General features: G+C 63.1%; 1 protein-coding gene across 1 annotated transcript; it reads left to right on the forward strand.

Moving 5' to 3' along the window:
- Positions 1-4,446: 4,446 nt before the first annotated feature.
- On the forward strand, positions 4,447-27,268 carry MYO15A (myosin XVA). Its single transcript, XM_066197945.1, has 64 exons — positions 4,447-8,346; positions 9,109-9,191; positions 9,413-9,476; positions 9,582-9,691; positions 9,889-9,963; positions 10,154-10,244; positions 10,383-10,388; positions 10,720-10,823; positions 11,322-11,385; positions 11,470-11,583; positions 11,770-11,931; positions 12,032-12,145; positions 12,242-12,300; positions 12,528-12,651; positions 12,734-12,829; positions 12,918-13,049; positions 13,316-13,441; positions 13,613-13,690; positions 14,079-14,233; positions 14,361-14,406; positions 14,540-14,664; positions 14,909-15,026; positions 15,106-15,281; positions 15,350-15,434; positions 15,717-15,770; positions 15,928-16,009; positions 16,093-16,223; positions 17,079-17,174; positions 17,265-17,500; positions 17,990-18,168; positions 18,281-18,353; positions 18,509-18,697; positions 18,835-18,950; positions 19,038-19,126; positions 19,206-19,326; positions 19,462-19,523; positions 19,656-19,719; positions 19,804-19,942; positions 20,151-20,241; positions 20,325-20,421; positions 20,611-20,732; positions 20,826-20,885; positions 21,096-21,171; positions 21,488-21,603; positions 21,687-21,805; positions 21,879-22,020; positions 22,262-22,373; positions 22,531-22,605; positions 22,980-23,185; positions 23,287-23,420; positions 23,499-23,553; positions 23,658-23,730; positions 23,936-24,009; positions 24,095-24,177; positions 24,333-24,463; positions 24,603-24,697; positions 25,118-25,195; positions 25,437-25,533; positions 25,631-25,791; positions 25,893-26,026; positions 26,117-26,250; positions 26,598-26,731; positions 26,934-27,074; positions 27,167-27,268. Exons 1-64 carry the CDS (start codon positions 4,657-4,659, stop codon positions 27,266-27,268), a joined length of 10,470 nt encoding a protein of 3,489 aa, XP_066054042.1. The 5' UTR covers positions 4,447-4,656.
- The last annotated feature ends 97 nt before the right edge of the window (positions 27,269-27,365 follow it).

A 27,365-nucleotide genomic window follows, 5' to 3' on the forward strand; every position in this document is an offset into this window, starting at 1 on the left:
GCCTGTTCCAGGCAATCAAGCAGGTTTGATTGGCTGAACACTCCTCTTATAATTTAATTTAGTCAGGAATCGTTTGCAAGGTAATAAAGAGCGACTCTGCCTCCAAATACATTCATTTAATTCAATGAGAGATGGTTGCTGTGGCGGGCTCGCCTCAGCCATCTCCCCTCACCCAGTTCCCCTCACCCCATCACGATGACATCTCAAAGTGCTGCTCAGGGCCGTATATAAGAGTCACGATCCGCAGTGACAGCTTAATTGTCTCAAATGCTGACAAGGGTCACCCCAAGCAGCCATCGCGAGTGGCGCGGAGCCGGCTGGGGAGGCTGCGGAGAGGAGGATTTATGGCTGGCAAATAGTTTTGAATTCCTCTGGTTGCGCCTGCTAAATGATGAACCTGCCCCGAGGGGATTTGGGCTATTGATTGTAATTTGCAGTTAAGCCCTCGCGTTCTGAGGAATCAGCATAATAAATACCCACCGCATTACGGCTGGGACGTGCCTGCCTGGAAGAGAAGGAAGCGAAGGTTTTCCCGGCTCGGGTGCTGCAGCAGGATGCTCTCTCTGCCCCTGCATTTGGCAGAGCCACGGGCTCCAATACGGCAGGAAAATGGTCCCCAGTTCGGTGGGATGCAGGAGCCCAGTGCCGGAAAGGGGAGGATGGAGTGTTGTGAAGGCAGGTGGAGTGTCCTGCTCGTCCAGGGAGGAGAGGATGCTCTGGTATTTTTGGGATAATGGAGAGGGGTGTGAGGAGGTGCATTTGTTCCTCACTCCCACGTTCTGTGATTTCTTCTAAACTTCCACTGATTTGCGGGGCAGAATGGGTCAGGGCCATTTTCCATCTTGTTCACATCTGGGCTACACTGAGGCTCATGTACACCCTGGGAGGGATGCGGGACAGTCCAGCTGTGTCACCAGGGGTGCAAGGGACAGGGACCACGGGAGGAGGGGGCCCTCACCCCTCCAGCCCCTCCCTCCCTGCTGCTCCCCAGCTCTGTGAGGGAAGATCAGCTCCCATCCCTCTGCTCATGAGTGGAGATGAGAATAATAGCAGTCATCAAATATGCATCGGGTCCCTTGGCGCTGCAGCGATGGTCCCCGCGGAGAGCAGGGCTGGAGCACGGCGCTGGCAGAGCACCCAGCCAGCCCCACGCCATGCAGGGCAAGTGGCTACCCCAGGTGAGTGGCTGTGGGTGCCCCAGCTGGGGAGCACCTCCCTCGGGCTCGCAGGTGTTGCAGTGGCTTTGCTGGGAAGGGACCTGTGTGTGTAGTGGTGTTTTTTAAGCAAATGCTGCTGTTCAGGTTCTCCCGGTGAAGGTGTGTGGTGCCCCCTCACCTCTGTCTGTCCCTGCCTATCTGCTTGCTGTTTTTATCCTCTCTTATCTCACCTTCTGCCTTCCCACCTTCTCCACAGCCCCACTCTGCCCTCCAGAGCAGAGCAGCCTTCCCTGAACATTCCCTCCTTCCCTGGAACCCTCTTCCTCATGTTTCCTACCACTCCTTCCCCACATTCCTTTTACCTCGGGGCTTTTTTGCCCCAGGAAAGCTGCTGGGCTTGGCTTTGGGACTGAGGTGATGGCACAGGGCTGTGACCTGTCTCCAGGGCTGCCAGCCAGCATATTCCTGGGTGCACGCCAGCATCATGCCCAGCTGGTCTGTGGTTCCAGCATCTGCTCTGGCCTATCTCCTCCCATAACACCTCCCTCGTGGGGAGCAGGCAGCAGCTGGCAGGCAGGGATGGCCATGGATTGCTCGTGTGCTGGGTCTCCCATCCTCATTTTGGAGTCAGGAACTGGAGGGGGTGGAAATTAGCCAGCTCAGGGGGGTGATGAGTGCTTGGGAGAGCAAGGAAAGACCCCTGTGCCTCGGGCTTGGAGGGCTGTGCCACTTTCACATTGTTGGAAGGGTCCAGTTTATCCCTACGCTCCCAGCATCCCTGGAGCTGTGACTGGAGTGACAAGAGCTGTGTCCGGGCTTCCTCACCTGCTCACAGGTGTTTGAAAGTGGATGTGCAATGATGCAGAACTGAAGACAGGGAAGGGGATGTGGTGAGAGGTGCTGCTGCAGCCAGGAGGTGCCCGGGCTGGCTCCGTGGTGCCGGAGCACGGAGCTCCTGGAAGGCACGGCAGCGCCGGGGCCGGCGTGGTGTGGTGTGGTGGCACGGAGCCCTGCTCCGGCTGTAACTGGAAACAGGCTGTAAGCGGACCCGGGGCCGGCTGGTGACCACAGACCTGCCTGAAGACGTGGAGCTGCTGCCTCTGGAGCTCTGCCCGCCGATGCCGGCACTCCAAAGGTACAGTCCTGGGCAGCCGCGCGTCCTGCCGGGCTGGGGCGGGTGAACCCCCGAGGCCAAAGTCTCCATCCCCTCCCTGCATCCAGTCGTGGCACAGCCGCAGGCTGCGGCAGTGGCACCTGGGCTGCCCCGGATCGTGTCCCTGGGGTGAGGTGGCTTTCTCTGCCTACCCACGTGGCTGGAGACACTCAGGACTAACCTGACCAAAGGATGCTCTGGGTACCTTCTACCAGAGCCTTGGTACCCCTTGCCACCGCAGAGACCCCTCACTGCCAGGTTTTGCACCCAGGGTGCCTTCTGTGTGCTGCTGCTGGATGCAGCCATGCCCAGACACCCTGAAAACAGCCACCAAATGTGGGTGCCCCTCTGATCCCCTGCATTTGCTTCCATCCCCCTGCACCTGGGCACAAAATCCTCTTGGTCAGCTCTGCCCTTCCAAAGGCAGGTGAACTCTGTGCCCAGGATGCAGAACATGGTGAGATGTTTTGGGGTCTGGTAGGGAGGCTGGGATCATGGAAGGCAGCATCTGTGTGGGGTGAAGCCCCTTCTCACTTTATTCCCCCTCTTGGAGTGCCCTTATCATGGGCAGGGAGGCACCACGGACACAGCCATGGCAACAGCACGGGACCTGTGCCAGCACCCAGGTCACTGAGAACCCTGCCTGGGGGGGAGACAGAGGCAGGGACCGTGGAGGTGGCAAGGAGTGCACGAGTGGTGGGATGCAGGGGGTGACCTGCACCAGCTTTTCACCCGGCTGGTGAACCCTTCACTCTCTGCCGGCAGAGAGACAAGGGCTGTGTCCGTGTCCAAGGTGGTTCTCTGCCACATCATGGTGCCCAGGCTCTGTGTGCCCATGCCAGGAGGGGGGTGGGGTTGTGGGGTGTGGCAGGCCCCTGTGCCCCCGGCAGGGCAGGCTCTGTCAGGCCCATGCGGCTCAGTGGCCATGGCAGACCTGTGCATGGACTGTGACAGCGCTGGGTAGGGCTTCTGCTGATCCTGTGTTTCTGTCACAGACCCTCTCCTCATGCCTGCCAGGCGCCTCTCATCCCACTCTGTCCCTCTGCCCACCCTGCTCTCCAGAGCTGCCTCCATCTGTGCAGACCAGGATGTGTCTTTCCCAGAAATAAATGCAGGGAGTAGGCAAAGCCATGGGATCCTGGTGGGTGCCCTTCCGCTGTAGATGTGGCAGGGAAGGACAAGGCTGGGGACAACACAGTGCCAGGAGGTGCCAGCCTTGGACTCTCCTGATCCTGGGTGAGACCAATGGGTTCAGTCCAGCAGCTGCTGCTGGTTCTATGGTTCTGCCAGCTGCTGCACAGCTGGATGCTTCTGTGTCCCCAGACTGATTCCCTGTAAGGGGGTGCAGCAGGTGCTGCCCCAGCCCACACCAGCCCCACTGCTGCCTTCAGGTGATCCATGTGGGACAGCGAGTTCCCACTGCTGCTGCTTAAACTTTGATGAGCTGCAGCCGCAGGAATCCAGGCCTGGCATTAACATTTGATGTGGTCACCCCGCGCCTGGGCACGTGTGTGCACAAACACGCTGCTGGCACTGCCACGGGTCACACGTGTGGCACATGGAGCCCCTCTTGGCAGCTGTGTGTGGGCACCTGTGGCACCCTGCACGTACCTGACACCTAGAATGGCATGAGGAGTGCCCCTGCGGGCTCTGGGCTCCTCGGTGCTTCCCAGCAGGGCTGTGGAATTTCGTCTGGTGTTGGGTCCCTCCCTTGCATCGCTCCCCTGGGGTGTGTTCACACTGCTGCCTCGGGCTCTGCAGAATTGTCACTTCTCTCTTGCTGCCGCTGTTTTGCTGAACCGTTGGGATCCATTCGTCTCCGTGCTGATTGCAGGAAGAGGCCGATTCCTCAGGGTGGGGCAGAGGAAGTCCCGAGGCGTGGGGAGGTGGCAGGGTCCCTTTCTGGGGTAACGGTGCTGCCGCTGCAGCGTCCCCCTGGAGGGATGCTCCCAGCAGCAAGGGGCCCTTCCCTGCTCCTTCGGAAAAGTCTCGGGGCTGGCGTGGTGCATCCCTTACATTATTCATGCCGCCGCGAGCCCGGCGGTTGGGTTACAGCCTCATCCCAGCCACCGGCACCGCGCTGCCGACTCGCGGGGTGCGCGGGAGGCAGGAGCAGCTCCGCCGGGCTGCCCCGGGGCCGGGTCCCACCGCCCCAGCGCCATGCCAAGCGGGCGGCCACCGGCGCCCGAGGGAGCCACGCACGGGCATGTGCCTCGCCAAACCCGGGCACAGGTAAATACCCAGCCGGGGCAGGCGGCGGGGGCCGGGAGCAGGCGCCTGCCGGCACAGGGCATCCTCTCCCAGGGCCCCGCTGGGGCCGGAGCATGAGCGCCCGCCACTGCCAGGATGGCCGGCAAGAAGGGAGAGCCCAAAGGGAAGGCGGGCAAAGGGAAAGGGAAGGATGGCAAGAAGGGCAAGAAGGAGGATCCCAACGAGTCAGAGGATGCCTCGGATGCGGAGCTGCTGAAGGCAGAGGAGAGCGAGGAGACGGAGGTGGTGGAGGAGGAAAAGGAAGAAAAGGAGGAAAAGGAAGAGGAAAAGGAAGAGGAAAAGGAAGAGGAAAAGGAAGAAAAGGAGAAAAATGAGGAGGACGTGGCTGCAGAGGAGCCCAAGAAGGGGAAGGGGAAGGAGAAGAAGGGGCTGCCCAAGGTAGGAGTAGCAAAGAAACTGGGCCGTGGCAAGAAGGCGCAGCAGGAGACAGAGGAAGAGGAGGGTGAGAGCAGTGCTGCAACAGCCAAGAAGAACGTGAAGGGCACCTCCAAACTGGTGATGGGGCTGGCAACCGACAAGAAGAAGAAAGGGGCCAAGGGTGCAGATGCCAAGGGCCAACCCAAAGAATCTGTGGAAGCCAGCCCAGCCGAGGAGGAGGCCGCAGCGCCTCCGAAGGCCCGGGCAAAGCGGAGCCTCCGCAGCACCTCGAAGCTCTTCTTGGGCTTCAAGAACCTGGGGCTGCGTCGGCCCAAGAAGGGGCAGTTCAAGAACACATCCCGCTTCTTCTGGGGCCTGCATAAGCACAGCACTAAGAAGAGGAAGAAGAAGAAGAACAAAGCAGTGCTCAAGTCCACCTCCAACCTGATGATGCGCTTCAAGCAGGTAGGCAAGAAGAGGAAGGAGGAGGCCCAGAAGGAGGCCCCATCGAAGCCATCCTTCCTGCTGCTGCGGCGGGGCGGGCAGGACCCCGAGGACGGCGCGTCGCTCTTCCGCCGGCGCCCGGAAAGGAAATTCAAGCCTCGGGCACAGGTGCTGAGCAAGGCGGCCGCTGCCACGGGCTGGCTGGCCAGGAAGGTGCTCTCCCGGCGCGGGCGACTGGTGGGAGGCAGCCGGGCAACTGACGCGGCCTGGCTGTCCCGCATTGGTGCCAAGAAGCTGCCGTTCCCCGCGGAAGATGAGATCCTCAGGCACCGGGCCAACATGAAGCGGATCCCTGGCAGCACGGGGACGCCGGCGCCCGGCACTCCGCGGCAGGGCAGCATGGTGAGGCGGCCGTCCCGGCGCGGCTCCCAGCGTGCGGCCACCGAGCCGCCGGGGCCGCGCTACGGCTGGGCCCAGGAGGAGGACAGAGCCTATGGCCGCCGGAGAGGCTACGGCAAGGAGGATGGAGGCTATGGCTCTCGCCATGGCTATGGCAGGAAGGAAGATGGAGCCTACGGGCCCTGGCGCAGCCAACCCAAGGAGGAAGATGGAGCGTACGGCCCCCACCATGGTTATGCCGAGGAGGATGGAGCCTATGACCCGTGGCACAGTTACAGCGAGGAGGAGGATGGAGCCTATGGCCCCCGGCACAACTACTCCGAGGAGGAGGAAGGCTATATGCAGAGCCCAGCCTACCCAGCAGGGTATGGCTTTGAGGAGGCAGTGCCGACCCCCTACTCTGACTACCCAGGCTATGAGACAGAGGAGGAGTATGACTACCACGGCGGATTTTGGGAGGACGGTGACCAGCCAGGGCACCCCTATGGCTACTCAGAGCTCGAGGATGAGGGAACATTTGGTGGTAGGTCTCCCCTCAGCCTCTATGACCCTTACAGCAGCGACCCAGAGTATGGTGAGGAGGCAGGGGGGCCCTTTGGCTACAGGGGGGACCCCTACGAGGACTTTGAGGAGCCGTTTGCCGGGGGGTACCCTGGGGGTGAGTACCCTGAGCATCGCATCCAGTACAGCGAGGGTGGTTGGGCGCCGCATGCCCAATCCTCCTGCAACCCCTACGCCCTGGGCCTGGAGGAGATCGCTGAGGGCGAGGAGCCCGAGGAGTGGGAAGAAGAGGAGGAAGAGGAGAAGGAGTATCCCTTTTCCATCCTGAGCGCCTCCTCGCTCCGGGGCATGCGGGAGACGCTCTCCTCCAAGCTCTCCCTCAACAGGAAATTCAGGCTCTTCCCCCGACCCCAGGTCAAGCTTTTCGGCAGGGACCGCCTGGACGTCCCCCTCCCGCCATCCCCCCACCTGCCCGCCGCCCGTGACGAGGACGACTACGATGAGTACGAGCCGCCGCCGCCGCCTCCGGCAGCTCCCGGCGCCGCGGCATCCCCGGGACGCCGGGTTTCGGCAGCGCGGGCGTGCGGGAGCCCTCTGGGGCAGTTCCTCCAGCGATCCCTCTCGATTCCTTCCAGCCGCCAGCCGCGAGGTGCCGGAGGATTTCGGGGGTCCCGCACCCCCCAGCCCTCCTACAGGCGCTCCAGCCGCAGGCTGCCAGGGATGGAGAGCGCCGGTTTGGGGGGCCGGGACCCTTCCCCACCGGCGGGGCCCTGGGGGCAGCCCCCTCCCCGGGAGCCGGGGGCTGCGCGCCGGCCGTCGCTCCGTAACCCCTTCGCCAACCCCGGGCGCTCCCCGTCGCCGCCGCCCGTCCGTCCGCGCCCCGGCAGCACGCGGGGCGAGGGGCCCCGGCGATCCCCCTCCTTCGGTGCCAGCCTCCGGCACTTCGGCCCCGAGCCGCCCGCCCCGCCACCGGCCGTTCCCCGCTCACCGGGACCGGGGGGCAGGCGCCTGGGGGCGCCCGCGGCGGGGAGACCGCTGTCATCGCGCCGGAGCAGCCCCCCCGGGCTGCCGCTCCCCCAGGCCTGGCCCCGGCTTCCCGAGCCCCCCACCAAGGCGGTGAAGCCGCTGCAGAGGAGCCCCTTCCTGGCACCATCGTCCCGCCCCGGCAGCCGCCGCCTCGCCCCCCCCGGCCCCTCCTGGGATGAGGAGCTGCCCCCCTGGCAGCGTGCCCCGCGGGGTCCCGCCGGGGTGCCCCCTCCGCCCAGCCCCGCTCCCAGCACGCCCAAAAGTTTCATCCAGCGCATCGGGCAGCCCCTTGCCGGGATGGCTCCGCACTCGCCACCACCGAGGCCGTCTGCTGAAGCGGGGGGCCGCAGCCTCTCCAAGGGGCGCTCCGTGGCGCAGTCCCTGGCTTCGCTGCTCGTAAAGAGCATAGCCCCCACCAAAGGCCCCTCATCCTCACCACCCACCCGCCATCCCTCCACTCGCTCGCCCTCCTTGCCCCGGCGCCCATCCCGGCGGGACGGCAGCACCCGCAGGTCTCCGAGCCCACCCTCGGGGCGCCGGGGCTGGGCCGACGCCGGGCGTCCCGTCCTCCCCTCCAACCCACGTGGCAACCGGAGCCCCTCACCGCCCCGTCGTGCCGCTTTCCCACCACCCCACGGGCGAGCCCCCGGCTCTCCGGCCGTGCCCCGCCACGGCGCTCGTCCCGCGGGGCCGGCGGAGCCCATCGAGGCTGACGGGGCGGCCGCGGAGGAGGGCGCGGGGCGCTACGCGGTGGTGACGCCGCAGGTGCAGAGGTTGGGCTCCTTCCGGCGCGCGTCCCGCATGTACAAGCAGCACTGGTCCACGCAGCACGTCGTGCGGGTGCGGGAGATGCCCGACGCCTGGACAACCGAGCAGGGCCGGCCCCAGCAGCCCACCCAGCGCGGCCGGCGGTGGGCGGGCCAGTGGGGAGCCGACATCGCCCGATACCTGTGCCAGCGCCCGCCCGCGGGCGGCTGGCGGGACAGGCACCCCTGGGCAGACGGGTACCTAGGCACCAAGCAGCCCTGGCGCAGCAAGGTAACCCCCGCGGGGAGCCCCCTCGGGGGGATGGAGCCCGGGGCGAGCTGGCAGCTGGCGGGACCCGCGACAGGGTGGCGAGTTGAGGTGCCTGATGGCTCTCCCGGGCACGAAGGCATCGGTGCAGAGGGGTTTGCAGGGTGGGCGGTAGATGGCTGTGGGTGGTCTGGGTGCTGGCGGGGGTCCTCCCGTGGGGGAGCAGGCTGGAATAGGGGATCGTCACCTGTTGTGTGTCCCCCCACGAGCGGCCCCTCGGGGGACACTTGATTCTGGCGTATGGAAATGCAGAGACCCGATCCGGCGGGGACAGGCGCAGGTGGCACGGTGACCCGGGGGGGTGTCCGCTTTCCTGCCCACCGCCTGGCGGGGCGCCAGCGCAGCCTCCCGGGTGACACCTGTCCTGCGTCACCCCTGCACGTGGCCGGGGGGAGCAGCCTCAGCCCCCTTCCATCACCCCCACTGAGGGTGATGCCCACAGTGAGCAGGACTGGGATTCTCAGGACCAGGTTTTCCTGGGACCAGCCCCAAGGCGGCCTTGGTAACCTCATGTTTCTGTGTTCCAGCACGGCTGCTCTCACCTGTGCTTTGCTGGGGGACTGGTTTTGGGGCTGTGGGGTGTTTTCTTGGGGTTCCTGCCATTGCTGACTGCGTGTGCCCTGGTTTGGGGTCACAGATAGTGTTTTGGGGTGGTGGTGGTGACTGAGTGGGGCATCTGAAGGTGTTGGCTCATCCCTGCCATGATGGGATGGTTGCTCCATGCAGATGCAGTCACTGTGCAGCCTGCCCATTGTGCGGTACCAGGAGCCACAGGAGGAGGACGGGCTGGAGGACATGACTCAGCTGGAGTGAGTGTCCCTGTCCCCTACACCATGACTCAGTAGACAATGAGGCTGCAGCCCCCAACCTTGTACCCCTGACCCTGCTATCCTGCTATCTCATCCTATCTCATCCCAGCATGGGCTCTGCTTCAGCCTCCTGGGCCTGGAGAGGCCGAGGACACTCTGGGGGCAGCAGACACTCCCTTGTCCCTCTGTCACCCCCTAATTCAGCCTCTGCTCCATGCCAGGGACCTGCAGGAGGCTGCAGTGCTGAGCAACATCCGGACGCGGTTTGAGCGCCAGCTCATCTACGTAAGCTCAGGGGGGCACAGCATCCCCCAAAGGCTGTAGGTGTGGGGTCTTTGGGGACTCACCACCCTCAGAGGGCTCACAGCCCCACACCTCTCTCTCTGGCAGACCTACATCGGCAGCATCCTGGTGTCAGTGAACCCATACCGGCTCTACAACATCTACGGGAAGGAGCAGGTGCTGCAGTATGAAGGCAGAGCCCTGGGTGAAAACCCGCCGTGAGTACCAGGCTGTCCCCAAATGCCCTGTGGGGTTGGGGTCACTGCCACCCTCCATCTCCCACCCTTGAGTCCCTGGAGAACCCTCGGTCACTGAGTGCTGGAGCAGCTGTGTCTGTGCATGGGGGTGCTGGTGGCACTTTGGGGGTCCCTGTGCCAGCGTGGCACTGGACGTCCCCTGCTTGTCCCTACCCCAGGCACCTCTTTGCCATCGCAAACGTCGCCTACTCCAAAGTGATGGATGCCAAACACAACCAGTGTATCGTCATCAGGTGGGACATGGCTGTGTCCACGTACCTCCTCCCCCTGGGATGTCCTCTAATCAACACCACCCTAATTGCTGGGTGGCTGCCACTAGCCTGACTTGGCCCTGGGGATGGGGGGCTGGTTTGGGGAGGTTTGGGGTGGGCACCCCTTGCTTGACTGGTGACAGCCCCAGCCATGCCCCCCCCTGTGTTTCAGTGGGGAGAGTGGCTCAGGGAAGACCGAAGCCACCAAGCTGATCCTGAGCTACCTGGCAGCCGTCAGCCAGAAACGCAGCACTGCCCCACAGGTAGGGTGCTGCCCTGGGGACATGCCTCAGTCCCCATGTCCCCATCCTCTTCTCCCACCTCCCAGTGCTCGCTTCCATCCCTCCTCACGGCTCTGCTTCTCTCTCCTTGTCCCAATGCTTCCACCTGGACCATGGCAGATAGAGGTACCGAGGGGACATGTGGGCTGGGATGGTTCAGGGGGACAGAGAATCGTGGTGGCATCTCGGCCATGACACTCCAGCTGCAGGGGAAAGGTGGGAGGGACAGCAGGAAATCAGTGCCTGCCCACGGATGGAGTCTTTGTGCTCTCTCACATCCTCATTTAACCTGGCTGTGATGCACACCTCAAATTTGGGCACCCACAGGTGTCTGCATGGAGCATGGGGTGACAGAAAGGGTGGCAGGGTGACAGAGGGGTACTCTAGCCTTGGAGATGTCCCATGGTGTGTCGGGTGCCCAGGCTGACCCCCCCAGCTCTCCCCATAACTACAACAGATCCTGGAGGCGACCCCTTTGCTGGAATCCTTCGGCAACGCCAAAACCGTGAGGAATGACAATTCCAGCAGGTTTGGGAAATTTGTGGAAATCTTTCTGGAGGAGTAAGTAATGCTGAGTAACACCTGTGTGTGGCTGCTCCCACCCTGTGTCCCCTGCTGCCCCAGGGGTGTCCAGCCTAACCCAGCCCCTTGTCCCTTTGCTCTGGGAGGACACATGGGGATGTTTTTGGGACAAACCCGGTGTTGGAAAGATGATGGCACCCGAAGACAGGTGGCTGTCCCTGGGGTAGGGGCAGGGATGCTGTGATCTGGCTGGCACCTTGACCATTCCCAGTCCCCATCCCTGCTCTCATATCCCATCCCATCCTCTCTCGGCCCCACTGATCCCGACAGGGGGGTTCCCAATATCACCCTGGGGTGCAGTGCTCGAGCCAGGTGCAGACACCTCTCCCTGCCCACCCATCCCTGGAGGGGGGCATCTGGGGAGCAGCACTGACCCCCATTCTGTTGGGGGGCATTGGAGCATGGGTGGGTACACTGGGGGCCCTGCCCCTGCCCACACTGAGGTTGCCAGCCGGGTGCCCACTCTCACCCCTGCAGCGGCTTGATCTGCGGTGCCATAACCTCGCAGTACCTGCTGGAGAAGTCCCGTGTGGTCTTCCAGGTGTGTGGTGAGGGGGTCCTGGGCTCTGCCCCCCACTCTGCCCCCTCTGCCACCCCCTCCCCAGCTCTGTCCTCTGCTCTCCAGGCCAAGACCGAGCGTAACTACCACATCTTCTACGAGATGCTGGCAGGGCTGCCGTCCCAGCAGCGGCAGCGCTACTGCCTGCAGGGCGCCGAGACCTACTACTACCTGAACCAGGTACTGTGTCCCCTCCCCAGATCCTCCCACGGCCTGATTTTTGGGGGGCTGCCCAACCTCAGGGTGCTGGTGGGTTTCTGAGTCCTCAATGTGTGGATGAGGAGGATGCTCAGGGCAGGGTGACCCCCCCCCATTCTGGGTGCTGACCCCGTTGGGATCCACGATGGACTGAGGGGGTTGTGCCAGGGTGGGAACTGCGAGATTCCTGGCAAGGACGACGCCGAGGATTTCCGCCGGCTGCTCAACACCATGGAGGTGCTGAACTTCAGCGTGGATGAGCAGAACAGCATCTTCCGCATCCTCTCCTCCGTCCTCCACCTGGGCAACGTCTACTTTGAGAAATACGAGGTACCCCCACCGTGGGGAGCCAAGCTGTGCTCCTTGGGCACCATTTGGGATGTGGCAAAGGGGGGATCACCACATCCCACGGCACGGCTGTGTCCTGCAGACCGACTGCCAGGAGGTGGCCACGGTGGTGAGTGCCACGGAGATCCGGACGGTGGCTGAGCTGCTGCAGGTGTCCCCTGAGGGCCTGCAGAAAGCCATCACCTTCAAGGTGACGGTGAGTGCAGGGGGGGCACAGGCTGGCAGGGGGTCTCTGGTCCCTGGGGACCACGGCTGATGTTGTTGAAAGCCCATCATGCCATTTCCCAACCAGGAAACGCAGCGGGAGAAGATTTTTACCCCCCTGACTGTTGAAAGCGCCGTGGATGCCAGGTAGAGGGGAGGGGGGCTGCACTGCAGGAGGGTGTGGAGGGGTCTGACCCCCAGGGATGGCATGGGGAGTGAAATGCCAGCTGGGAAAGGGGATGATTTGATTTCCCAGCGTGGATGAGACTCTGTGGTGATTAAAACTGGTGCTGTGGTGGGTGCTGGCTGTGGCAGTGTAGCACACTGGTGCTATTCCGGAGCTCCAGCGCTCTGCTCATCTCTCCCCTCCCCAGGGATGCCATTGCCAAGACCCTCTACTCCCTGCTCTTCGGCTGGCTCACGGACCGCATCAACAAGCTGGTGTACCCGCGGCAGGAGGCCCTCTCCATCGCCATCCTGGACATCTATGGCTTCGAGGTGAGCAGGATTCATCCCACCTCCGTCCTGACTCAATCCCAGCTCCATCCTTCCCAAGCTCCATGGATCTTCCTTCTCGCAGGACCTCAACTTCAACAGCTTTGAGCAGCTGTGCATCAACTACGCCAACGAGTATATGCAGTTCTTCTTCAACAGGATTGTGTTCCAGGAGGAGCAGGTGGGGCTGGTGGGCAGTGCTGGGCTCTGCCCTGGTGCTGGGCACTGCTGTGGGGCTGGGGGCACAGGGCTGACCTCCCACCCTGCAGGAGGAGTATCTCCGGGAGCAGATCGAGTGGAAGGAGATCCCCTTCAGCGACAACCAGCCCTGCATTGACCTCATCTCCCAAAAACCCTACGGTATCCTCCGGATCCTGGATGACCAGAGCTGCTTCCCACAGGTGAGGGGCTGCCCGGGGAGGAGGTGCAGCCAGCACTGGGAGGTCACTGTGGCTGCGGAATCACCACAGCCCAGAACTGCTCTTTTGGTCTGTCCTGGGCAACCTGGGAAACCCTCTGGGCTCCTCCAGGCTGGATAAACTCAAAGAATCATAGAAACATCATAGAATCACAGAATGGTTTGGGTTGGAAAGGACCTTGGACATCACCCAGTTCCAACCTGCTGCTGAATGCCCGAGCTGTGTGTCACTCCTGTGCCCCTTCCCAGGCCACTGACCACACGTTCCTCCAGAAGTGTCACTACCACCATGGGACAAATCCACTGTACACGAAGCCGAAGATGCCGCTGCCCGAGTTCACCATCAAGCACTACGCAGGGAAGGTGACCTACCAGGTGTGTGTCATTGGGGTGTCCAGCAGGGATGTTAAGGAGGGTTAAAGAGGAGGTTGATCCTGCACCAAGGAGAGAAATGCATTTCTGGGGGTCTGGCTGGGGTCCTGGAGCTTCTTGCCTCACCCTGTTATCCTGCCAGGCTCATCACCATGAGTTTTTGCTATTTGCCAGGTTCACAAGTTTTTGGATAAAAACTATGACCAAGTCCGTCAGGATGTGCTGGACCTGTTCATCAGCAGCAGGACCAAGGTAGGGCCCTGCCTGGCACTGGCTCTGCAGTGACACTGGGCATCAATAGCCCCCTTCCATACATCCCTTTCCATGTCCCCAAGCGTGTCCCCATGACTGGTGAAGCCCAGAGGGACCAGAAAGAGAGGATGCCTCTGGCTCCACCCATGGGATCCCTCAAGGGAGGCTTTGACCCCTCAAGCATTTGGCACAAACAGGCACATGGGCTGCTCTTGTGTTATGTATTATCCATACCCTCATCTCCATCCCTACCCAGGCAATCCAGCTACAATTGGGGGATGCAGCTTGCTCAGGGCTGGGCAAAAAAGGAATGGCTGCAAAGAGGATGTGGGGGAGCTGCACCTTTCCAGCCAGCTTCTTCCCCCCTAAGCTTTCCTGTCTCCCCAAGGTGGTGGCCAACCTCTTCTTCGGCCATGCCCAGGTGATGGCCCGGCAGAGGAGCCTCATCAGGAGGAGCAGCACCAGGACACGGCGGTACAAGGCTCCCACTGTGGCCGCACGGTTCCAGCAGTCACTCCTGGAGCTGGTGGAGAAGATGGAGAGGTCAGTGTGGGCAGGGTGGGCAGCCAGGCCGTCCACTGGGCTGTTGGGAGCTGGGCCTGAGATGGCTGGGCTGGTTTTGTGGTTTTGTCCCCTGTTCCCTGTAGCTGACAGGGTCTCTCTGTCACAGGTGCAACCCCTTCTTTGTGCGCTGCATCAAACCCAACAACAAGAAGGTGAGAGCTGGGGGTCTCCTGCCTGTGCTGGTGCCTGTGCTGCCTGCCCTGTGGCACTGGAAGTGTTGTGGGCACATGGTGGGTGAAGGTTTGCCCATGCAGTTGCTGATGCTTCTCCCCATCCCCACCTCAGGAGCCAGGGCTCTTCGAGGCTGATGTGGTCAGGACCCAGCTGCGGTACTCTGGGATCCTGGAGACCATCCGCATCCGCAAGGAGGGCTTCCCCATCCGCATCCCCTTCCTCGTCTTCATCGACAGGTGCCTGGGGGCTGCAGGTTGGGCACTGCCATGCCAGCGAGGGGAGACCACAGAGTTTGTGGGTGTTTTGGGAGCAGCATTTGGGCTGGGGTTACCCCGCAGTGGGAGCTTGGAACCCCTTGTGTTAACACACAGCTCTGGGAGAAGCTCCATCCCCAGGCACAGTGTTTGTCACCACAGGGTGGGGTCTGTGCTGGTGTCCCAGTGGGGTCCTGTGTGGTGACAGTGTCATGGGCTCACTCAGGTATCGCTGCCTCGTTGATATGTGGTCTAATGTCATTCCCAATGGAGCCAACTGTGTGGAGATGCTGAGGAGCCTCTGCCCTGTTAACCCCAGCATGTACTACGTCGGTGTCACCAAGGTACTGTCCCGGAAGGGGGACTGGTTCTGGTGATACCCTGGGGAAGGTGGGGAGCTCATGGCCTCACCCCTGCTCCCAGCTCTTCCTGAAGGAGCAGCTGTACCAGGCGCTGGAGAGCAAGCGAGCCCGTGCCCACCACCTCGCTGCACTCACGCTCCAGCGCTACGCTCGCACCTTCTTCATCAAGCGCCGCTTCCGCTCCCTGCGCCGCAAGATCATCCTCCTGCAGAGCCGGGCACGGGGATACCTGGCCAGGTGCGGGTCCCTGGGGGTGGCGGGTGGGCCCTGGTGGGTGGCAGAGGGTGACGGGTGCCCTCCTGCAGGCAGCGGTACCGGCGCATGCGGCACACGCTCATCAAGTTCAGGTCGCTGGTGCACATCTACGTGAACCGCCGGAGGTACCTCAAGGTGAGCTGGGGAGTGTCACATCCCAGGGGGTGCAGGGGACCTGCTGCCACCCTGCTGCATGTTCAGTGGTGGGTCTGGAGAGGGCACAGAGGCATCCCCAGACTGCGAACCCCCCCACACGCCACCCCGCCGCCTCCTCCGTGTCTCATTGGGTACAGGCAGTGCCTTTTCAGAGTGAAAACCCTGCTGATACTGGGGAGGGGTCAATGACAACCCGGGGTGCTGGGATACCTCAGGGTGTCCCTTCCTCTGGTGGGACTCACACGGCTGCTCTGCTTGCAGAGGAAGGAGGATGCCCGCCGGCGGGCCGAGGAGGAGAAGGAGAGGATGAAGCAGGTAAAGATGTTCTGCACTGGTGGGAGCCCACGTGTGATGCGTGTGCAGCCCGTGTTGCTGTGCCCTCATCCCTGCCCATCCCTGCGCTCCTGGCCGCGGCAGCGGTGCGTGCTGGGGCAAGGACCAGCACGGCAAGTGCTCCATCCCTGTGCTGCAGGAGCTGACGCGGAGGGAGGTGGTGGATGTCACCCACCTGGAGATCCCGGCCGAGCTGATGGGGCTGCTGGAGGCCGCTGCAGGTGAGCGAGTCCCGCACCGCCATCACTCCCAGCCCCTTGTTCCCCTCCCGACGGCCGTGCCGTAGCTCCCCGCTGTGCCGCAGCCGCTCGGGAGGTGAATGCCGGCTGCGTGGTGCTGGTGCCGCCGCCGGCGCTGCAGCCCGACCCCCAGCTCACCCTCCCGCTCGACATCAACGACTACCCCATGGCCAAGTACGTGCGGGGCCACTTCCAGGTAAGGTGGGCGCCGCGGCCCGGCAGCGGGGAGCTTTTCCCGACGGGCAGACAGCTTTTGGGGAGTCCCTGGCACCCCGGTCACGGTGGAGCAGTGAGGTTCAGGGTCCCCGCGGTGGCTGTCCCACCGGGCTCCCACCCTGGGGACACCACGGGTAGCAAGAGAGGCTGGATCCGGGGTGGCTGTGGTGCTGTGGGGAGCTGGCTGCCACCTCCCTCCCTCCCCGTGGGTTCCTGTCGTCTCCAGAGGCCGGGGGGACCCCGCTGAGGTTATCGGAGAGAGACCCGCTGAGCCCTCCTGGACGCCCGACGCGGGGCGGATCCGGAACGCTGGGGCGGGAGACCAGGTCGCTTTGCTCCCGGGACCCCGGCCCCACCCACGGCCACTTTGCCCCATTCCTCTTCCTCATCCCTGTTTTTGCCCTGTGCTTCCCAGTCCCCGGCATCCTGAATGGCAGCACCGGGGCTGGATAAGGCTCTCAGCCTTGCCAAGGTGTTGTCATAGAACCACAGAATGGTTTGGGATGGGAGGGACTTACAGACCATCCAGTTCCACCCCCTGCCATGGGCAGGGACACCTTCTACTAGACCAGGTTGCTCCAAGCCCTGTCCAACCTGGCCTTGAATATTTCCAAGGATGGGGCAGCCACAGCTTTTCTGGGCAATGTGTGCCAGTGCTGCCAGCACAGCCCTCCCTGCCCCACTCCCAAGAGGCTGCCCACCCCATCCTTCACCCCAGCCCTTTGGCAGCCCCCCAGGCTCCACCCAGCATCAACACCATGCCCAGCACCATGGGGCCAGCCCCTCGTGGCCTGAGGCTGTCCCCAGGTAGCCATGGGTGCGGGTGTCACCGCAGGAACCGGCATTTGGGATGCTGACAGCCCCACTGAAAGCCCCCCTCACCCGGCTGGATGAGGAGCTGTGCCACGAGGCTCTCAGCCTCTTCCAGCTGGTAGGTGGGATGGCACAGGGTCCACCACCACGGTGCCCTGCCCACTCTGTGCCCAGGGTCAGAGGGAGGACCTGGCTGTCCCTGTGGCAGATCCTGCGGTTCATGGGGGACCCGGGGCTGGGCGGCCCACAGGAGACCCTCTTCGGCAACTACATCGTGCAGAAGGGGCTGTCAGTGCCTGGGCTGAGGGACGAGCTCCTGGCACAAGCTGCCAACCAGGTCTGGCGGAACACCAACGTCAACAACGAGGAGCGGGGCTGGCTGCTGCTGGCCACCTGCCTCAGCGCCTTCCCCCCATCCGCCGCCTTCGACAAGTACCTGCTCAAGTGAGCTGGGGATGGGCTCTGGGGTGGGCATTGGGGATGGCTGGGACCCTCAGGAATAGACTGCTGCTCATGCCTGCGAACACTGCTGGGGATTTTCAGGGCTCTCCTGGTACTTACAGCTGAGGATGCTGCTTAGGCCCCAACTGGTTCCTCTGGGATTGCTTGGGCCAGCCTGGCACACATGGCCAGGTCCTGTTGGGAATGCTCTGAGGTCCCTTCAGGATCCCTCTGGGCAAGCTGACATATGTGCCCATGTCCCTCTTGGTTCCCCAGGGCCAGCCTGGCACATATGCCCAGGGATACTGGCCAAGTCCCACTAGAGATGCTCTGAGTTCCCTCCAAGATGCCTTGAGCCAGCCTGGCACGTGTGCCCAGGATGCTGCTTAGATCCCACCAGGGATGCCCTTAATCCCTCTATGGTCCCCCGCCCCAACCTGGCACACATGATCCTGCCCATATCCCTCCTTCAGCATCCTCCCTTCCCCACAGGTTCGTGTCTGACTACGCCTTTGCTGGCTACAAGCCGGTATGCCAGCGCAAGCTGATGCATGCCATGGCCCACTCCCAGCTGGGCGCCGCGGCCGCCCGCACCTTCCCCCCCTCGCTGCTGGAGTGGACAGCAAACAGGCAGCAGGCCAGCATGGCCCTCGACCTGCACTGCTTCAACGGTGCGGGCAGCACGGCGCTGGGGCACGGCGCTGGCCAGGGTCGGTCCCAGGGGGACCACCCTCATGGGCAGGAGGGGCTGGTGGCACCTGCTCACTGCCTGTCCCTCCCCAGGTGACCAATTCTCCTGCCCCATCCACTCCTGGAGCACAGGCGAGGATCTGGCAGGGGATGTCCTGAAGTACAGGTAGGTGCTGGCTTGGCACCCATCCACCCAGCGGGTCACAGTGTCACCTGGGGCTGTGTTTGGTGTCCCCAGGATCTGGGAGCCTGAATGCCCAGCCCATGGACAGGGTGTCCCCGTGGAGCCTGTGCCCATCCCCAGTGTCTGGCTGTTGGCAGAGGGCTGGCAGAGGGCTGGCGTGGCTGGACTGTGGCTATGAAGGCAGGTGCCCAGTGGGCTGAGCTGGCTGGACACGACTATGTGCTGGACCTTGTCTCCGACCTCGAGCTGCTGCGGGGCTTCCCCAGACAGAAATCCTGCTTCCTCCTCGCCTGGGATGGGACCCAGAGCCACAGCAGGGACAGCCAGCCGTAGGTACCCGGGCAGGGACGGGTGCCCCACTGTGGGGCTGGTGGGGGGCACCCTGGCACGGGGCTGGATGAGTGCTGGCAGGGGTGGGTGGGCTCCTGAGGGGAAACCTGGCACCCAGTGGGTTCTTGATGAGTGCCATCCTCCCTCTCTGCAGGGTGCTGGGACATGGATTTGATTTGGATGAAGTGCCTCCTCCCCCAGCTGTGAAAGCCCCCACCCTGCCCTCCTTAGAGGCATATCATTCCCATGGTAGGGCATTGTTACCCCCAACTCCTGTCCCCCAGAGCTGTGACAAAGCCCTGCCGTGCCAGTGGTTCATGCCTTGTCCCCTCACAGATGGGGAATTTGGGGAGCCACGCAGCCAGAAGGGTCTGGACCGGTACCTGGACAGCCTCTTTGACCCCGTGCTCTCCTATGGCAATGGGGTGAGAGGGGTGTCTGCCTGCCCGAGGCATTTTGGGGTGCTGGTGGCCTGGCCACTGTGCCCTGACATCTGTCCCCCAGGAGCTGGAGAAGCCGTCCATCCTCTCTCAGAGGCTGAAGGGAGGAGGTGGCGTGGGAGGGGGGAACAGTGGCACCGCTGCCAGCCAGAGCAAACCTCCCGTGGCTGTGGAGCAGCCAAGGGGTGAGCACCCCGAGCACTCCCACACCCCCACCCAGTTCCCTGCCTCAGTTTCCCTGTCTGTTCCCCTGGTGTGGGGAACACCCCTGCGCCCAGAGCCCCACAGCTCTGACTGAGCTCTCCTCTTTGCTGTCACAGGCACAGAGCCAGACCCGTCCCCACAGCACCGGGCAGATGTCAACCAGCCACCCGGACCCTCGGTCAGTGCAACGGGGCCGGGAGGGGTCGAGCTCCCTGAAGCAGAGAGGTCTTCAGGGCACCTCTCTGGGGCATCTCCTGGGGATGGGAGCAGCTGGAGGTGCCAGGTGTTGATACCATCATGTCCCTTGCAGGGCAGAGCGGCAGAGGTGACGCCAACCCGTGTCCCCCAGCCCCGGCCCTACTCACAGAAAGCGGGTAAGGGGTCCCGGTGCAATGGGGTGGCTACAGGGGCTCGTGGCACTGAGCCAGGGTCCCTGAGCCATGTGCTTGGCCCCACAGCAGCCGTGGGGCAGCGGTGGCCGGGAGAGCCAGTGCGGCATTCCCGGCTCAACTCAGAGCACTTCCCGCGGCCCACCCACGACATCCGCAACATCATCCGGCAGTGCCAGCCAGCCCCGCGCAGCTCCCAGCCCCACAGGTACACACCTGGGTCCCCCAGCCGAGCCTCGGGCTTCTCCTGCCTGGGGGAGCATGTGCTGGTCCTGATGCCGAGGTGTAGGGAATGCCGGGGTGTAGGGAATGCCGGGGTGCAGCGAGTGATGGGGCTGCAGGTGGGGTCAGGTACAGGGAATGCTGGGATGCAGCTGCTGGTGGGGTCCAGGTGATGTGGGATGCTGTCTCGGCAGCAAGCTCTTTGGGAAGAAGCTGGACCCCCACGAGGAAGCCATGCAGATCCTGAAGGAGCAGCTCTCAGCAGCCCGGGTGCCATCAGCTGTGGTAGGGATGTGGCCGCCCCCGTGTCCCCCTGACCAGGCTGGGGGTGCCACTGGCACTGACCACAGCCCCTCTGTGCCTGACAGGGGCCCAAGGAGGTGGTGGCTGCGGTGAAGCCGGTGCCAAGTGCCAGGTACCAGCTGCGAGCACCCACAGGACGTCCTGCAGCCACACGGCCCCCAGGTATTGCTGGGCAGAGCTGTGGCACTGGGGGGGGCCACGGTGGAGTGAGGCACTTTGCCCTCCCGGTGGCACGGCTGATTCCTGGTGGGATAACTGCTGTGTCCGGCTCAGCCAGAGACCTGCTCCCTGTGCCTCAGTTTCCCCCTGCGGTTCCCCGCGGGGATTGCAAGGCTTTCTGTCCCTTTGCAGTCTTCGTCTCACGGGAGCTCCCGTCCGAGGCACAGCAGGTCCAGACCCAGCTGCACCGCAACTGCAGCGAGGACTTCTACACCTACCACAACGTGCCCTGGAAAATATTCATCCGGAAGGAGGTACAGATTATGGGGACACTTGGGGACAGGTTAGTGCCAAGGTTCTGCCGGGATAAGGGGGTTTACGCCAACCCCTGGTCTCTCTCCTGGCAGGTTTTCTACCCCAAGGACAGCATCAACAACCCACTGCTGCTCGACCTCATCTTTCGGCAGGTGAGGCGCCGAGCTGGCCCCACAGCCCCCCGGGGTCCCCTGGGAGATGGGGTATTCCCCAGTGGGGTGATGATTTACTCATCCCACTATGGCCATCCTGCCTTCCCCTGCTGAGCTGCCGTGGAGGAGCTGGGGCTGTTGCAAGCTGGAGCTGGGGGGGCTTTTTGCTCCTCCCCACACAACCCCACTGCTCCTCACCCCCTTTCCCAGATCTTCAACGATGTGCTGTCTGACACCTGCATCCGGATCAGCCAGGAGGAGCGGCTCCGCCTGAAATCCCTCTTTGGTAACCCTGTGTCCTGCTGCTCCCTGCCTGGGGGCTCACATCTTATGCCTGTCCTCATCTCCTGGGTGTCTCCAAGCCAGGACTGGCTCTGCTTAACCCTGGGTAGTTTTGCCTCCAAAAGCAACGACGCCCCCCTGTAATTTAGTGCTCCACAACATCACAAGTTGTGTCAGGTCTCAGCCAGCTGCTTGGGAGACACACATCTGTCTCTGCAACACAGTCCTGCCAGGCATGGGAAGGGCATGAGCACCCCTGCTTTTGCTGGGAACTCTCCAGGCAGTGGGTGCTCACAGGAGGTATTTCCCTCTCCCCACAGCGGAAAACAAGCTGGACTCCTTCAGCCCTGTGGCCACTGAGAATGTCAAGAGGGAGATCATTGCTGCGGCCCGGGATGGCTGTGAGGTGTATTTCTCCCGCCTCTTCCCTGCCACGGTGAGGGTCCAGCTGAGGGGCAGGTCAGCATGGGGGGCTCTGTGTCACCGTGGCCCTGGCTGAGGTGCCGTCCTGGCCCACAGGGCAGCGTGGGGACGGGTGTGCAGATCCTGGCCGTGTCCCACACCGGCATCAAGCTGCTGCGGATGGTGAAGGGCACCAATGTCTCCGGGGAACAGCTGAGGGTGCTACGGGCCTACAGGTAGGGGTGGCCAGGGTGGGGTGGGTGCTGTGAGTGCCACAGGGTGCTTCAGCCTCTCCTCGCCCTGCCCCAGCTACCCCGACGTGCTGTTCGTGACCACGCCATCCAGGAACATGCTGGAGTTCAACCTGCGCAGCGAGAAGCTCATCCTCTTCTCCCCCAAGGCCCCCCAGGTCAAGGTCATGGTCGATCACTTCATCACAGAGCTCAGGAAGGTGGGGGGTGCCCTGGGGCCAGGGTGGGCTTGTGCTGGGGGTCAGACCCTGCCTGTGTGCCTGTGTTTGGGGGGCTGGGGTGGGCAGGGGAATCTCCTGGCTTGGAGATCCCACCCTGCGAATGGGATCGTGGCTGGATTTGGGGAAATGGTCCTGAGGCTGTGGGTGCTTGAAGTCCCTGCGCTGGGTGGGATGTGGGTGTCCCTATGTGCATGGGCTGTGCCAGACCCCCTGTACCCAGGACTCCCAGTATGTGGTGGCCGTGAGGAACTACAGCCCAGAGGACGGGCGCCAGCTCAGCTTCCACAAAGGGGACATCATCCACCTGCAGTCACTGGAGCACCCCGAGAGAGGTGAGGGACCCCCATAGCCCCCCATGCCAAAATGCCTTTGATGGGGGACACAGGGGCAGCAGACTGATGGCTTGCCCTGCCCTGGAGGTGGCTGTGCACTTGCCTTGCATCCTGTAATACCCCATGTCCCCATGGTGTCCCCATGGTGTCCCTGCAGACCACTACTATGGCTGTGTGGTCCGCAAGAAGGTGATGTACCTGGAGGAGCTGAAGACAGGCACCCAGGATTTTGGTGGGTACCACACAGTCTCTGTGTGTCCCTGGTGTGCCCTGAGCTGTGTCCCCTCCTGGGTCTGGGGCATGGAGCAGGGTTCTGCCTCTGTCACCCTTCGGCAGGATGGTTTGGGGTCTCTTTGGCACTGACCTGATGCAGGGAGATGCTCCCCTGCAGGTCCCACCTTGGTGCCACCCATGTCCCTCAGGTGACAGGCTTTGTGGCCCCTGGTCTGTATCTTTCCCTTGAGTGATGCCAAACTGCAGCTGCTCCTACAGCCAGATCCCTGCAAAGGGCTGGGGGTGCAGAGGCAGGAGAGAGCAGGCAGAGAATTTTAGGGGTGACCCCGTGGCTGCCAGCCCAGGGCCATCCCCACCATCTGTCTGGCACAGGGTGGAAGTTTGGGGCCATCCATGGCAGGTCAGGGCTCTTCCCTGCTGAGTACGTCCAGCCCGTCGCGGCACCTGACTTTGTCCATTTGCCTGCGGAGAGGAAAGAGGAGCCCAGGGACAAGCAGGGCAGAGTGGTGGCTTCGGCGGCTGTGGCCGTGGCCGTGGCCTCCACTGCTGCTGCCCAGGAGCTGGACAGGAAAACCGAGGTGGGTCCTGGCCTGGGGCTGTGCCCCGGTGCTGGCTGTGCCCAGTGCTGGCTGTCCCCTGGTGCTGGCTGTGCCCCAGTACCCACTGCCCCGCTCCACAGGTGTCCCCAGCCAGTGCCACCTTTGTGGAGGACCCAGAGGGAGATGATGTGGAGCAGCTCAGGGATGTCACCGGGGCCTGTCCCATGCTGGCCTTTGCCCAGCGGCATTTCCGTGCAGCACGCCGTGGGACCACGTGAGTGTCCAGAGATGGGGGAGGGACGTGCCATGGTGGGGACACCTGTGCCCACCTGCTCGCTTGTCCCTCTGCCAGGGACTCCCGTGGGATGAAGGTGCCAAGTGTGCTGGAGATGCTGACGTTCACCAAGGTATGGGGAAGTGGAGGCCTGGGGTGCCCTTGTCCTGCTGTCACCTGCAGGTCCCTTAGAGGTCCCGGCAGGGTCCCAGAGCTGGCCCTCTCCCCCCGCTCCAGATTCCTATTCAGGAGTCACTCATTGAATTTGTGGATGGTGGCCTCAACAAACTGGCTGCTGAGGCTTTCCAAGGTAGGCAGGGACACGAGTGTCCTGTCCCCCTGTCCCTCAGCCATCCCCAGCCCTGTCCTTGCAGAAGGGTGGGGCTGGGGATGGGCAGAAGGGGTGTCCCTAGGGGAGTTTAGTTCTGGTCCCACTGCTCCATGTGCCCAGGATGTGCCCACCCTGGGGAAGGGACATGCTGAGCTGTGTCACCGTGTGGCTTTGTTGTCCCCAGCTGTGATGAAGTTCATGGGTGACCATCCCCTGCGGGGGCAGACGGAGCTGGATGCCGTCTGCACCATCCTCAAGGTAAATCCACCCACTGAGGCAGTGAGTCCTGGGGGTGGCCTGGGCAGGGGGTGCCAGAGAGGTGGCAGCTGTGCCTGTCCCCCAGCTGTGTGCAGAGCAGGAGATCCTGCGGGATGAGGTGTACTGCCAGATCATCAAGCAGATCACAAACAACACCAGCTCCAAGCCGTGAGTCCCTACACCCATGTGGGACAGCAGAGGCTGGCACTGGGACACTTGTCCCTGGGGGACCTCATCCTTGCAGAGGGCTGTGCTCCTCCCCAAGGTGATGGGTGCCACTGTGGGCACCCTGCTTAGGGGATCAGCCCTGCCTGTTCCCACAGGGACAGCTGCCAGAGGGGCTGGAGGCTGCTCTACATCCTCGCTGCCTACTACAAGTGCTCTGAGGTGCTCCATCCCTTCCTCCTGGCCTTCCTGCAGGATGCTAGCAGGCACCCGGAGCTGCCTTTCCATGGTAGGGGTGTGCACACCCCAGGGTGCTGGGTGTGCGGTGGGAAAGGACACCCCAGGTGTCACAGAGCTCAGGAGGAGCTCCAACAGAGCCAGCGTGGCAGCTCAGCCCCATCCTTCATCCCAGTCCCTGTTCCTGCCAGGCATCGCCAAAGCCTGTGAGCAGAACCTGAGGAAAACCCTGCAGTTCGGCGGCCGCAGCCTCTTCCCCAGCAGCATGGAGCTCAAGGCCATGGTGGTGAGGCCAGGGGCTCGTGGGTGCCTGTGGGGTGGAACAGGGCTGGTGTCAGCTTGGGATCCCCCCCAGAAGTTCTGAGTACCCACATGGAGTCAGGTGGGCTTGGGATCTCCCTCAGACACCACCCTGGAACTGAGCTGATCCTTCCTGGGGATCTTCCCAAGAGAGCACAGCCCTTCTTAGGGTCTGCTCTTCACCCCTTAGGGGGTACCCTGAGCCTTCAGGGGTCCCCAGTGGGGATGGAGCTCTGTGGACATGGAGTGGCGGGGGGAGCATGATGGATCTGCAGGACGGGATGGGCAAGAGACAGGATGATCCCAATGGAATGGTTCCTTAGGGATAGCTGCAGGATTTGGGGTGTCCTGTGGGCTCTTGCTGTGTGAAGGGCCCCCCTGCACCCCAACGTGTCCTTCCGTGCAGGCCGGACGCAGCGCCAAGCGCCAGCTCTTCCTCCTGCCTGGCGGCATCGAGAGGCACCTCAAGATCAAGACGTGCTCGGTGAGCCAGAGGGGACAGGAGGCTCAGTGCACCCCAAGATCATGGTGACACCTCAGTTGTGGGCACCCAGAAGGTGCGGATATGGGTGGGGCTGCACCCTTTGGCTGTCCCTGCTGTGGGACTTTTATCTTCTGGGAAAAGCGGACGAACACTGGGATGAGCCTCAATGCAGGACAAGTTGGTGGCCCAGAGCACAACAGGGGGATGTGGCAGTGTCCCAGCCACCTGTCTCTGTGCCCAGGTGGCTCTGGATGTGATCGAGGAGCTGTGCTGTGAGATGGGGCTGCAGAATCCAGAGGCTTTGGAGGAATACATCCTCTTCGTGGTGACCGACAGAGGTGAGGAGCTGGCAGAGAAGGGACAGACGGGACAGGACAAGCCAGAATGGGACAACCATGCAAGGTGGTGTGGTAGCCTGACTCCTGGGTGTCACAGGGCAGAGTGTGAGGCCACTGACCCGCCGGGAATACGTCCTGGACGTGGCAGCCGAGACGGAGCTCCGGGACACCAGCTACACCTTCTGGTGCCGCCGCGTGGTCTGGAGCCAGCCCCTCAAGTTCGACAACGAGCTCTACGTCACCGTCCACTACAACCAGGTCGGGCCACCCCATCAGCCTCCCCCAGGGCCAGCTCCCTGTCTCCCTCAGAGCGTGCCCTGTCCCCAAGCCGTGTCCCTGTGCTCTGTCCACCCCCTCAGGTGCTCCCTGACTACCTCAAGGGGCTGTTCACCGTCCTGCCGCCGGCGAGGCCGGGAGAGCAGCACTTCCCTCATGTGGCCAAGCTGGCCGCCCTCCAGCACCGAGCCAAGGACCGCCACCACCTCCCCACCGCGTATGGCAGGGGACAGGGCACCTGGAGGGAGGGAAACCCGTGTCCCGTGGGATTTGGGACTCACTGACCCTGACGTCGGGCTCCCCACAGGCGGGAGATGCAGGACTACGTCCCTCCGCAGCTCTTCCGCCTGCTGAAGCCCCAGTCCTGGCTGCAGATGGTGACCCAGCACGTGCAGCAAGCCCAGGCACTCAGCGCCCACCAGGCCAGGGCACAGTTCCTGGGTGAGGGGACAGCGATGGGGACAGAGAAGTGACATTCACAGGCAGAGGATGCAATGCTAATGAGGGCATGGTGCTAATGAGGATGTAATGCTGCTGGAGATGCAGTCCTGCTGGGGATGCCATGCTGCCTGGAGGGTGGTGATGATGGGGATGGGATGCTGCTAGGCCAGGCAGCCCTTGTCCCTGCCCAGGGCTTGGGGTCCTGCACTTGGGGGGCAGAATGGATTGGCATGACAGGACAGGCTGCTTCCAGACCCCACTTGGGACACCCATTTCCCTTGGCTGCTCCTGGGTGCAGGCCACCTGGGGTGGCAGTGGGCACTGAGACCCCATCCTGTGCCCTGCAGGGCTGCTGAGTGCCTACCCCATGTTCGGCTCATCCTTCTTCTACATCCAGAGCTGCAGCAACAATGCCATCGTTTCGCCCTGTATCCTGGCCGTCAATCAGAACGGCCTCAACTTCCTCAGCAAGGAGACCCACGTAGGTGTGGGGCCATGTGGGACACATGGAATCATGGAAGGGCTTGGCTTGGAACAAACCTTAAAGCTCATCCAGTTCCACCCCCTTGCCATGGGGCAGGGACACCTTCCACTAGACCAGTTTGCTCCAAGCCCTGTCCAAGCTGGGGTCCCCTTGGAGGGGTTCCCAGGGCACCCTGGCCACCCCCCTGTCCCCCTCCCAGGAACCCATCGCCAAGTTCTCGCTGAGTGAGATCCAATCCACGCGGACACAGCGGCCGACGGCCGGATCCAGCTATCCCTACGTGGAGATCACACTGGGGGACCTCCTGGCTCAGGGCATCACCCAGCTGCAGCTGGAGCAGGTCGGGGACACTTGGGGGACATCGCAGGGGGGCCCTGCTGGGGCTATCACAGTGGCGGCACAGCTACTGACCACCAGTGTGTCACTCTCCAGGGCCTGGAGCTGTGCCGCGTGGTTGCTGCGCACATGGAGAGGCTCCTGGGAGCCCGGGAGAAGAGGCTGACGCTGCCGCCCAGCGAGATCACCCTGCTCTGAGCCCGCCATGGCCTTGGCACCCCGGACCCCCGGCATCGGGGACCGAGGGTGCAGTGACCACGGGGTGTCCCCAGCTCGGCCAGTGGCTGCTGTCCCC

Source organism: Chamaea fasciata, unplaced genomic scaffold (genome assembly GCF_029207755.1).
Source record: "Chamaea fasciata isolate MVZ Bird 193981 ecotype frontalis unplaced genomic scaffold, bChaFas1.0.hap1 SCAF_16, whole genome shotgun sequence".
Lineage (NCBI taxonomy): Eukaryota > Metazoa > Chordata > Aves > Passeriformes > Sylviidae > Chamaea > Chamaea fasciata.

Coding starts and splice junctions, on each gene's coding strand:
- MYO15A (XM_066197945.1), top strand. CDS start 4,657: ATGGCCGGCAAGAAGGGAGAGCCCAAAGGGAAGGCGGGCAAAGGGAAA. Junction 9,192..9,412: donor GAGGACATGACTCAGCTGGA/GTGAGTGTCCCT, acceptor GCTCCATGCCAG/GGACCTGCAGGAGGCTGCAG. Junction 17,501..17,989: donor TTCGACAAGTACCTGCTCAA/GTGAGCTGGGGA, acceptor CCTTCCCCACAG/GTTCGTGTCTGACTACGCCT.